General features: G+C 39.7%; 1 protein-coding gene across 1 annotated transcript in view; it reads right to left on the bottom strand.

Moving 5' to 3' along the window:
* Positions 1–11,925, bottom strand: part of TDO2 (tryptophan 2,3-dioxygenase) — a 169,119-nt gene extending 157,194 nt beyond the window's left edge. The window contains exons 1-2 of the mRNA XM_069243128.1: positions 11,834–11,925; positions 11,463–11,571 (exon numbers count right to left, since the gene is read on the bottom strand). Of these exons, the coding sequence (XP_069099229.1) occupies positions 11,463–11,571; positions 11,834–11,868 (144 nt within the window). The 5' untranslated portion in view covers positions 11,869–11,925. The remainder of the gene's footprint in view (positions 1–11,462; positions 11,572–11,833) is intronic.
* Positions 11,926–13,381: the final 1,456 nt, after the last annotated feature.

Here is a 13,381-nt window from a genome sequence, read left to right as displayed (position 1 = left end):
GAGCTGTGCAGCAGAGGAGATACTTTGGTTCTGCTGGATCCACAGAGGTTGGCAGAGCACCTTAGACAGGCTTCCAAGGGTCCTGGTCTGGGGTGGCACCCCTTGGCAGTGTACACACGCAGATGGCAGAGTCCAGGAGCCGGTTTCAAGGTTTTTGAAGCCTTCTGTCCCTGAGGCTCTAGTCAGGAGGCCAACTAACTAACCCTTGGAGTTACTTTGAGGTCCTAAGTTCAGCGGATATAGATCCAGTTCTTCTTACCCAGGAAAGAGGGCAGCAGGCCAGCAAAGCGGAGCAGCAGTCCAGCAGAGTGGCAGTCATTTCAGCAGCACAACAGTCCTTCTACCTGGCAGAGTATCCACAGGTCCAGAAGTGAACTGAAGAGTTTGTGTCTGAGGTCCAATATTTGCACATAGTGCCGTTGCTCTGAAAGGTGGGAGAAGCATCTAGACATTCCCTTTGAAGTCCCATGCATCCTGCCTTCCCTGTCCTGGTTCCAGACCAACTACATGGAGTATGCAGTCCTTTTTTATGTAGGCATGACACAGCCTATTCAAGTGTAAGTTGGACTGGGTCCACCTCTGCCCTCCCATTCTGCCAGTGATGGCCCATCCAGGCACACCTTAGCTTTCTATTTGTGTGAGGTTGTCTATGAGAAATACAGAAAGCCCACCTGCTAGCTACACTCTTTCATGTGAACCAGAGACTGGCTAGAGACACTAATGGCCGGATTTACAAGGCCCTAAGGACTTCTTAGCACCACACTAGTGTATTTTTTTTTACGCTCATGTGGTGTTAAGGAAGCCATTCTCCTTCGCCATATTTACAAAGTGGTGCAATGCTTGCTTTGTGATCCCTTGTGCCACATTATGCATGTGCCATGCATAATGAATGCAAAGGGGGCATTCCAGCAGTGGGAGCAGGCGTTAGCATGAGGCACACATTACTTTTGATTGATCCCTATTTACTTTGCAGGATTAGCACCATTATTTCTAGTCGAATCCTGCAAAGTACCACAATAGCGTCATAAATTATCACGCTATTGTCCTAAAGTATGCCAGGGTGCGCTGTATTGTAAATAAGGCACTACCATGGTGTTTTTCAGTGCCGGTAGGGGGGCGCAAGAAAAGTGGCACATCACAGCTGATGTGCCACTTCCTTGTGAATCTCACCCTAAGTGGCTAAGGCAGGAAAATGCCAACTTTCTAAATGTGGCATTTTCAAAATTGTAATTTAAGTCTGACTTCACAATAAATTTGGATTTTTCACTACATGATTACCTGCTCCTATTTAGTAATTACATCCCATTAAATGTAATAAGGTAGCCCCAGTGCTGTCCTATGGGAGAGGTAGAGTCAAAAATGAATTTAAGTGTTCTTCACCCTGCCCTGAGGGCTATGTAGGACCTACCCTAGGGATGAATTATATGTGTTAAATATAAAGATCTGGGTCTGGAAAATTGTTTAGTTGCAGGGTGAGACTGCAGTGTAAAACTGCACACACAGGCTGAAATGACAGACCCAGTACAGGTTTAAAGGACTACTTTAGTGGATGGCACAATCGGTGATACAGGCCTGCTAGTAGCATTTAATTCACAGGCCTTGGGTACATGTAATACTAATTTACTGGGGACTTATAAGTAATTTCAAAATGTCAATTGGGAATAAGCCAATATTACTATGTTTAGAGGAGTGAGCACATGCACTTTAGCTCTGGCTACCAGTGGTAAAGTGTGCAGAGTCCTAGGGCCAGCAAAAATGAGATCAGCCAAAAAGGAGAAGGAAAGCAAAATGTTTGGGTGAATACCACCTTAAGGCTGATAGGTCTAACAGTGCAGATGGTGGAAGAAGATGATTCAGGTAGGTGAGCCCTGAGTTGTGTAGTACCTTTCATATATATGTAAGAGGAGCATGAATTGCTTATATTTGTGTGCAGGTCCCTGAGATGTAGTTTGTTGTGAGTTCTATATGGAAGATTGAAGATGAGTCTGGCTGCTGAGTTCTGGATGCATTATACCCTTCTAGTGAGTTGCTTGGCTATCCTGATGTAGAAGGTGTTCCCATAGTCCAATCTGCTGGTGACTAGGGTGTGTGTGACAGTTGTTCTAGTGTTGTTTGGGAGCCTTCCGAAAATCTTTCTCAGCATCTGTGTATTGGACACCTAAAAAGTGTTTTAAAAATGCGATGAAATAGTACACACATTTATTATTTCTTTAAAAACAGTATGATTAAAACATTCATACTTTAATGCAGTGTAAAAGATGATTAACAGTATGTTTTATGTGTGTGTAATGTTTACAATTGTGAAGCCTAAATGAAACTTAAATGTCAATGAATAAATCTCCACACTTGAAAGTTTGCATTAGCTTATGTCAATATTAATAATCCACAGAGAGACTCTTAAATAGTTCAACATAGGTGGTTGACACCTTAAGAAAACATTGTAAAGGCATATTTGCATATAGAGATCACCCTAAATTCAAACCTAATTCCCAGATAAAAAAATAACTTAGAGGGGTTGTATTGTTAAGGCCTTTATGAGAGTCAGCCTCTTTATATTTTGAAGACATTCTGATTTATATAACTGAGTGTTCTTCTTTTCATCCTGTAGGCTTAGGCAATATACTAGCAAGTTTCATCAACCTTAACCTTTAGCTCTTTAGCATTCCTGGTATATTACTCTTTGCATAGTGAAACTTTAAGCTTCTTGAGATCTTGCCTCCCACCCGCCCAGTGGCTGAGTTTAGCCCTTTGCAAACCTGCCTTTTCGCCCAACACATCTTTCACCACGGTCAGTAATGAGAGATATTTCCAGGGTGTTGAGCCAAAAATGTTTGTAGTAGATTATCTTTATTAAGAACATCATCTGTTTTACAATCACCACTCATAAAGTTGAATTTTTAAGGCAATTGGTAACAATACATCATCTGAGGCAGCTTATGTCAACCCATGTGACAGAGAGATCAACACTTTATCAACAAATGTTTTTCTTACATCATAAATTGTATTAGCATTACATTTTTAATATTATAACGCATTCAATTGGAGACATACAGTGGGCCCTCCCTTTTGCTCCTGATTATTAAGGAATAGGAAGGACTGCTAGAGCAAAAGTCCACATTGTGCTCAAGAACTAAAGCATTGTGTAATGATCACCAGTACAGTTTTCACAGTAGGATTTTACTAATAGGCACCTCTTCCAAAGGCAGCAACAGTACAACTAAATGTGAACTCAAGAATTTTGCCACTCCACTTCATCAGATTCTACAGAATGATTTGAAAGAGAAGACTCTAAACACATTATGCTCCTCCTTCCTTTTGGAAACAAGGTACAAAACAGTTAAATTAGTCAAATATCAAAATACACTTGGGCAATGCAAATAATGAAACAGTTGGAAAAGTACAAAGTCTATTTAGACTCTGTTAATTATTAATTAACTGAATGGGACATCTTTTAGCAATACGTACAATTGGAAATTGCCCCAATGCAAAAAAATGAACTCCATTTACAGAGGAAAATCCAACCAAAATGCTATATAAATAAAGAACAATAATTGACAAAATAGGAAAGAATGGATGTTGTATCTCTTACATAGAGTGGAAATATACAGAGACAAACACAGTAAAGACAGTATTTGAAGTTATTCATTCATAGTCCTCCAGATAGGTGAGGTCTCTTGCTCACTCTTTTCCCTCTCCCTAAATCACTTCTATCCACATTCCCCTTATTATTGCAACTGTAGGCACCTCCATTTTTGGGGATTTATGCTGCTGAGTTTTTTGTTTCCATGCATTTGGGCACTGCTGACCAATCCACAGTCTTATGCACTGACCCCCAAATCATGTTGAAATTGGCTACATTCATGATTGCCATATTTAACGTACTTATAAGTCACTAGTATATGGTATCAACATGGACTGCAGTACATATTATGGCACCCTTAAAATGACAATGCAAAGCATGTCTGCATGTCTGTGTTCCCCTGCAGCCTGGGTAGGCAGTTCTAAAACTGCCAGATAGACTGGGTAAACTAAACCTTTTGCCAGACCTAAACCCTCCTTTTTAATACTTATAAGTCACTTATATAATAGACTCTTAGGGCAAGGTGGATTGTATTTAGAAAGCAGTGATTGTGTTCTTATGTTTTACATTACCTGGCAATGAAAATCTCCAAATTAGTTTTCATTGTGGTAAGGCTGGCTCCACCGTAGAAAAGCACTGGGTTACATTATAACGTCTTGTAATGCATTATTTTTGTTTAGGATAGTTGAAAAATGTTTATTCAATCACACATTTTAATAGTAATGTAACATTCAACATAATGACCAGGTCGGATTTCATATTACTATTTTGAGAATGCCACTTTTAGAAAGTTGTAACTTCCTGCCTGAGCCAAATGTTTCTTTCAGTGTTTAGTCTCACCTGACCATTACGGGCTCTTCAACTGTGAGATTTGGTAAGATGTGGATTGCTTACAGCAATGGACAAAGGGCACAGGTGTGGGGAAATGTTTTGTTCTACCTGAGCAGGATGACCTGGGCTTCAAAAAGTAGCCTACTCTGTCACTGACAGATGTAGCTTAAATCTAAGCTTGCCTGTCTTTTGCCCTCATGGCCATCCTATCTCCAAACTAAGTGGGTAGGGGAGCCATCCCACAAATGGTTTCAAGTGACCACAATGAAGGGAATATTAATTTATTTTATTTGTTTCATTAATTTTATAACAAACCTCAGTTAGAACCTTAAGCAATGCATTCTCCAGACACTGACAGCTTTAGCACTAGAAACAGGCTCCACAAATCATTTTCTGTTTCATTTTAGTACTACGATGTAATTACATGATTCATACACAAACTCACATGAGATAACAAATGATTCCACTTCCACTTCAGTATCACGTATTGTTTATACACCTACCGTGCTCACATGTGGCCCCTAATACATTCAAAATTCCTATAGTTTATTAAACCTATACCAGGGAGAAAGGTTGCCTTTCCCTCGATGTGGTCAATTCAACATCCCCCAAAAGTGTTTTATATATTTGCCCATATGTTTAAATAGATTGCTTAACTGACACCTTCCTGTCCTCATTGCTTCCCCAGACCATGAATGTCCTTGTTGCATTAAAGAAGACTTGATCATCTGAGACAGTGCTGCCTTTCGGGCTTCCAGTAAAGCTGTTTAATACTGTCAAGACTTTTGGGGAAGCCTTGCAACTTCAACCTACTGGAACTATCAGCCTTAGGATGCTCTTCCCACAAACCATTTGCCTTTGCCCTCTATTTGTTGCTGAAATTCATTTTTGTTGACCTTAGGACTCTGTGCACTTTACCACCTAAAGTGATTGTGCTTACTCCATAAAACATTGCCTATACCTGACTGGCATATTGAATTCATGTATAAATCCCTTGTAGAGTGTTATATTACATACCGAGGGCCTGCAAATTAAATGCTACTCGTGGGCCTGCAGCACTTATTGTGCCAGCCATTTAAGTAGCCCCTTAATACCTATCCAATGCCTGTCATAACAGCCTGAATGCAGTTTTAAACTGCCAATTCAACTTTGCAAAGTAACCCCCTAGCCGAGCCTTAAACTCCCTTTTTATTGCACAAGATAGGCCATAGATAACCCATAGGACAGGCTGCATTTTAATTAAAAGCTTAGACATGTACTTTTAAGTTTTAGGTGTCCTAATTATGAAAACATCCTATTTGTTTTCCACTACTGTGAGGCATACCTCACCCATGGGGTAATATTGGGGTACCTTATTACATTTAATAAGTGCTAACTTTTGATTGGGAAAAGGCAAACATTTCATGTTTAGTGTATGAGAAATCATAATTAAAAATCCTCTTTGATGGTAAAGTCAGATTTTAAGTTACACTTTTGAAAGCACTTCAAAGGCAATTCTCTAGAAACTTCCCCTCCTTCAAAGAAGGCACTAGGTATACTAGTAGGACTCTCAGACCCACTTTTCATTTCAATTTCTGGACGTGTGGAAGGACTCTTAGGTGGCTGTATGCTGCTGTTGCCTGCTGTGTACTACACAAGACTGCTTTGATGCACCTGGACGGACTGCTTTGCTGACTGGAGCCTGCCTTGAACACTCAAAGGCCTGCCCTGCTACTTGGGCCCTATTTCATCACTTGAACTCAGGATTACCAGAGTGACTACAAGGGCCAGTTGGTTGGCATTCTGATCAGAGTCCCAAGAAAAAAGAAAAGACTCCAACCATCTTGAACCCGCCCCTGGACTTAGCCTGAGTGGGTCCTATCCCCTTAAACTGTTGCCCTTCCAGTCCTGAGCACTTGGCGATGGGGCTCAATGTGCACAGATAGCCAAAATCCAAAACTTGGAATTTAGAAAATTTGGGGCTTAAAGATGCTCTGAGAACCAAGAGAAGGCTGGCATCAACCTGCTTATCTATCTGCCCAAACTGGATTTCCAGTCGGCCTGACATTCACAGCAGCTCCCAATATGTTCTTCTCTGCAGCAGCAAATTGTTTTCAGGGGTCTTCCACCAGAGGGGTATCTGGCCTCCTGGAACATTTGTCAGCTACATCTTCCTGCCATATCCCACTGGAGATTTTCAACTTCCCGAAAAAAGTACTACATCCGAATGTATAAATCTTCACTGTGACTTCATTCAGAGGCTCCCCGATGAAGGTGCTCCCTCCTCAGAGAGCGCCAGCAGCCTTGCCGTCCTGACCTTTACCTTCTCAGAACATTTTTTTCAGAATTTCGTCTAAGTTCAAAGTTGGATTCTGACTGTGCCCAATCCACTTCTTGTATCCGACTCGTACTCCATCATGGTCAGCTACATTTTTTTTACGTTGACTTGGTCTTGTATGACTAGTTGTTCGCTGTCGGTGCTTTGATCTTCTGGAGTCTAGTTTTTGCCTTAAACTTTAAAAATTCATAACTCATGTTTTACTGACTGAATTTCTGTCATTTTTGTCTCAAATAATTGATTAAAATGTACTCTTTTTCTAAGTTGGTGTGGACTTTTTCTTGTGTTCTCTTTTCACTTTATTACAGTTTGTGTGCTACATAAATACATTTAACGTTGTCTCTAAGTTTAGCCTGACTGCTTTTGTGCGAAGCTACCAGAGGATTAAGCACAGGTTAATTTAGTGACTTTTGTAGTTCATCCGGGCAAGGATTGTGGCCGTTATTAAAAGAGGAGTCACTCCCATTCAACCAGTAAGCCAGTTTCTCTTACAACTTGTGTAAGCTGTCATTAAAGCATTAAACCTGATGCTGGTAGGCTTGCCTTTGGGGTTTTATTTTCCTAGTACATGTGAGTATTGTTAAGAATGAATTTAAGTCGGACTAATTCTCAAAGGACTTGAGTTAATAGTCTTAAATACACTCTTACAGGATTACTCACATGTTTTGGCAATGTTGACCTCATAGGGATTCACAAAGAATCTAAAACTGTAATTGACATCCTGGATAATGCCAATGTGTGCAATTTACACATGCAGGCTTTCCACCAGGTTAACATTTGTATGTGAAAATGGGCGAAGATAACAATTTGTGTATGTCTGACACCAGTGCTTAATTTGTAAATAAAAAGGTGCCGGGCCCAAAGCCTTCTTCTTAAATACTGAGGCAGCGTAATCCTGAAGCTATTGCGGGCCTCTTCAATCCATTTAAAGCCACTCCCTGCCCCTTCAGTTCACTCTTGCAGCTTTCTAACTTTTCCCTTTGTGACACTTTTCCATCTTTCTCTTTCTCTGTCTTTCCCATATGTGTCTTTTGCTCGTAGCAAATGCTTGACATGGAAGAATAAGCCCCAGCCCTCAAAAATAAGTGCTGATGCTCAGCACCGGAAACAACGAGCACAAATTAAGTACTGTCTGACACTAATAACATGATTTTTTGGTTTGTACAATAGCTAAGCACTTGCACACTCCTTTTCCAGGTGCACATCTGCTTGTTTGTCGAGGGTGGGGATCATTCTGCAAGGTATATGTGGAAATCTAGAAATTTACAAGTGGTTATCCCCTGACTTTAGCAGGGTATCCAGTGTAAGATGCAATTTATAAAAATGTCACATTCCTAAACATGAAAGCAACCATATTTCCGAACTAAAATTCCTAGTCTATCTATATTAGGCTCAGGGTTGATGGCATTTTACATTTAACAAGTTTACTTTCAAATGTGGAAAATTTGCCAGTATGATGGAATTGCCACAGTCACACAGTTAGTATTAGGGATGGAATTGTGTGTATTTTAGGGTGGGGCATCCTCCAAAAGTAGGAAAGTACCTAAAGACTCCTTAGCGTGTGTACCTATGTACTATTTGTAGTTATGTTACGAGCCTTGTCATTCATACAGGATGGAGAAAGTAGTTCCCAGTGTGGAAATTTGGCGGGAATACTGTCATTTTAAAGGAATGTAGCAGAAGGAATTTCTTCTCTTCGAAAAATATGTTTCTCATACACAAACAAAAAAAGCATTGGTGAAGCTAACAGATCTTTCACTGGCTTCAATTGTCTTGGTTGTATCAATGTTTGGTTTGACTTATCATGATTGTTGTAAAACAGGCCTATCATGATTTTTGTAAAACATTATTGGTGGAGCAATGCCAGGTCCTGGCCAGTATAAAGAGAGAAACATTGGTTAACAGCAAATATTTTCTTTTGTCTCATAAACACACTTTGCACTGCAGTCTCTGGCACTGAATGGAACATTTTATTGTGTTCTCACATTCAAGTTAGCTAGTGGCTAAAGCAGGTTGACCAATTTCCCTGTGGTGTTTGCTGTACTGGACGGAATAAAATGTGAATTACACAATAGCATACAAATGGATTAGGAGGGCTCGCTGTAAACCCCTGTGAAAAAGTATATATATATATATAGATATATATATAGATATATATATATATATCTATATATATATATATACAGATCGATAGATAGATAGATAGATAGATAGATAGATAGATAGATAGATAGATAGATAGATAGATAGATAGATAGATAGATAGATAGATAGATAACTTGGCTAACGCCACACTTAAAAATAATGTGCAAGTGCAGATGTATATGACATCAGATCAACGCATGTTGATTATTTCCAGGTGGTGACAAATCTGCTTGTTTATATTTTATGTAAAGGAGACCTCAAGAAATCTACAATTATTTTAGATCACTTGGAATATTTCTGGGAATCTTTATGATTCACTAAATAGTCATAAACTTGTTCTAATCATATAATCAATCTATGGAAGCAGATTTCTTATTTCTAAGTGGCCCACTCTTATCCTGCAATATGCATATCTTCACAAAAAAAGCAGAAAATACAACTATTTCAAAAGAATGTTGGACAACAGATTTTTTTCTTACCTTGCTGTTTTTCCTGCTCTCCTGTTTCTGATATATTTTATGGTGTTTGGCAGTACATGTCACTCAAGGCATGTAATGTACTTTAAGTTAATTTACATCATACCAGAAAAAAGGACTGTTGGGAAGCATTGGTGAGAGTCAGTCTTTCAAAACCTGTTTTGAACAGGTTGAGGCTTGGGTGGTAATGGGAAACCTACAGATTTTGAAGTGCTAAAAACGGTGGAGAACTTTCTTAGGCATATACTACCTCTATGGTGAAGGAATTTCACACACAGACTTTCTGTGGCATTTATGTCTTCCTCAACAAGTTAGAGAATTTCCAGTTATCACCCAACCTCACATGAGGTATGCGCAGATTTTTTACTAATTTTGTCTCAACGATCCCTATTCAGGAAGACTAATACGAGATCGGGATGAAAGGTGATACCTCTGTATTAACGCTTTACAAAATAGCTTTTGCAAAAACAGTGAATGAAACAGGAATAAAGTAGGTGGTAACAGCATCCCTTCTCTGCCAAGTGATGTTCATCATTTTTACAAATGCCAAAAAGGGAAATGCATTGGTCAAAAAAATCAGCTAAATACAAAAGTATGATTTTTCATGATTTACGTAGTTTGCTCCGACCCCGATTGAAACTGCGAGGATTATAAATGCTTGCTACCGGCTTCTTGCATGTGATACTTTTCTACAGTGTGTAGAAGTTCATTTTCTTAAGGTACTTTTCTGTCTGCGAAAATTCAAAATGTATTTAATAGTTGCCCATTTTTCACTTAAGTGGATGCAATGGTGTTATGTGGTTATTGTAATACTCGTTTTTATCATTCTACCACCCCACCCTACATTAAAGATTGTGAGTAAACACACACTGTACACACTCATTTCACAAAGCTGGAAAACTTGTGAGGGTCAAGTTCAATTGTATAATTGTGGGGAGATGTGAAAACCATTCCTTTGCTGTGCTATAATTCTTTATTAAGCAATGATCGGATGTGAAATAACTGTTCTTACCAATGAGCACGGTCTTACTTATTCTATAAAATGTAGATAGAAATAAAATTCAAGTCGAGAATAAATTCCATTTGACTACACAAAATTATTCGTGAACCATGTCAAATGATTGTATTTACCTCTGGTTAAAATGACAGCAAAACGGATTCTAAAATATGTTGAGCCAGACGCCTAGAACCTTAATGATTTCTAAATGAGATCTAAAGACATTTCCCTTTCAACGTGATACTTTTTGTAGCGTAGCTCATGGCGTTACGATTTGGGCGGGACACAGCTAACACAAATGCGTCAAGTGCAGTTGCCCAGGGGCACCGGACTATAAGGGGCCACCGGAAACCCAATTATAGCTAGTTCCTCTAAGCCATTATGGGGTAGGAGGAGCTTGTTTTCCTTGCATGCGTCAAGGCTCTTAAACTCCCCCACAGCCTCAGGATTTAGGGACAGCACCCCACAGTTGCATCTGTAACGAATTGAAGTGCGCACTACTTAACATGACTGAATGTGTCATCATGAGAGAAATGTGACAGATCGTTGTAGCGAGTGCGAGGTAGAGAGATATAGGCCCACATGTGCACCGCACTTTCTAAGATTTCAATGTGGCCTCAAAATTCGTAGTTGTATAATATTTCTTAATTTACTCTAGTGTTAGTATCCCCATAACACTGCTAGAATTCCAATCTTCTTTTGAAGTGGCACATGCTGACATTTAGGGTGAAAATTACCTATTTAATATAATGTTTATATTTATGCTTCTGTATGCGGTAAAAATAGGAATCCATTCAATTACTAATTCACAAACAGAACCAGATCCTCATCCTAAAAGGAGAGTTGGCTTCTGTGAAAGTAGAAAGACAGCACAGTAAATGATTTGCAATATAAGTATTATGGCCCCTTATACTCAACCTGCATTTGTCGAATTATTCGCTGTACTATGAGATAGTTTGACTTTTTCTGTGAGTCTGTGTTTTGAGGTGAGGGTGTGGATACAGACTGCTGCGGGCAAGCACTAGAAAACTAGAAAACCCTGATAGAAAGAAAACATGCGACATGTTCATGCTCACATATGCAGACTCCCCTCCACGCCTGGGCCTCTCTACTTACTTGCAGATAGTCTCCATAGATACGTCCGCCTTTGCTTGCATTATTTATCCCATCCTGCGACGAATCTTCGCCTCCTTTGTCCGCAAGAGTTAGTTTATTTAAAGTAAATCTAAAGGCAGGAGAGAAAGAATACGAGTCAGAGAGAAGGACATGGTGAGAGCACTGCCGCTTCTGGAATCAGGTTGTGCTGCGTCCGTGTACCTGGCACAGTCCACATTAGCTCACAGGAAATTAAGTGGAGTGCTTAGAATTCGTTTAATAGCACGGCAATTAAAGAACTCAATTTAAAATGCCAACATATTAATCTTTAACAGTGTCATGCCCAGGCACCGAGAGCGAAAATACTCGTAATGGCAAAGCGTGTTACTCACTGGTGCTTGCCCCCCAAAAAAGGACAGCCGCTCATAATTTCTGTTTTGATCGTGGTATCGATGTATCCCTTGGAGTATTCCCTACGGTATTTCTTTGCCTTTTACGTGTTGCGCCTTTTATAAAATGCCTTTCCAGTGCCGACCAATCACGGTGTGTTTGCTGTCCCTGCCCACCATCTCATCAGACTCAGGAGGTTTTTGTGTTTGCTGTTTGATCCGATCATTGAACTAACTAGTGTTTACTGATGATACAGAACATGAGTGCTCAAGATTGTGTGCAAGAGGGCCACAACTTTCCACTTGCAATGCATCTGCACCGGCGATACGTTTTTTAAATATTTTTATTGTTTTTAATTTATTACTCCTTATTAGGATTTAATAACGGACTTTATTCTCTGACAGTCTTTCTATAGTTTATACACTTCTTACGAGGTCATATAAATATTACATTAATCAATAACTTTTATGTTTGATTTATCCCTGTCTTTGAGTTCAACCTACACCAGTAGAATTCCTCTACCACTTTAAAAAGCTTTAAAAACTGTGGAATCTTTAAAGCATACAGTTGAACCGGTTACATATCAAATTAAAAGATATCAGACACATTTCCTATGTCAAATTTAGATAATAGATTTTATTTTTTCCATAATATTCCTTAAATCTGGATGCATAAATAAAAGTTTGTCCTGCCCCATACAGTTACAACGTGGACAACCTATTTTATTAACCTGGATAACACTATTTCCTGCGATATGACTTCTTATTTTCATCCGTGATTTTGAAAGCTGACCTTTAATAACTAATTATATTTACATTAGTTTTTTATTATTAATTCATATACAATGCGAAATGTAACGTGCATCTTGGCCCTTCCAGACTTAACTATGGGCTCCCCTACCTCAGCCCAATCTTTGACCATCATTTTATTTCCCTGTACCCAGTAACTTGTGATTTTTGTTTCTGTGGACTGCCTATTCTGATCCTGCAGGTAACCCTCTTATTGGTACCTCGAATTGAGCCTATCACGTTTACTGCCCTGACTCCCGACATCCATGGACTGCCTTTTATGTCTCCCCTTCCTTTCCACTGAGGAATAACCCAATTTTTTTTTTGAGCTTTTCAGCCCATTTGCCTTGTCCCTGCCGGTACCTGTAGGCTCTCCATTCCTCAGCCCTGCCTAAGTCTTGCTTTTTGTTGCCATGGGTTTCAGCCCTTCCAATCTGAATGCCCTTCCACCTCTGCTCAGAGGCCTTCATTTGCACCAGCTCTCCCCCTGTTTGGAAATCCAAGCTTGAAATGCTTGCCTCTCCCTTCTGGCTTCTCCCACTTTGCTTCTGCTACATGACCTTCTTTAGTGGACATGTCCCTCAACTCTTGTCAACTGCCTCCATCTGCCGCTCCTTCACCCTCTTTGCACATTGTCCATCTTTTCAGTAACATGTATCTTGGCTGGTTAGGCTTTGCTCCCACAACCCCCCTTTGTTGCTCCTTTTCCTTAATCATCATATTTTTGTCCTGTCTCTCGCATTCTAGTTTGCTCCTTCTAGC

The sequence above is a fragment of the Pleurodeles waltl genome, chromosome 1_2 (genome assembly GCF_031143425.1).
Source record: "Pleurodeles waltl isolate 20211129_DDA chromosome 1_2, aPleWal1.hap1.20221129, whole genome shotgun sequence".
NCBI lineage: Eukaryota > Metazoa > Chordata > Amphibia > Caudata > Salamandridae > Pleurodeles > Pleurodeles waltl.
This window is presented reverse-complemented; position numbering and strand designations above follow the sequence as displayed.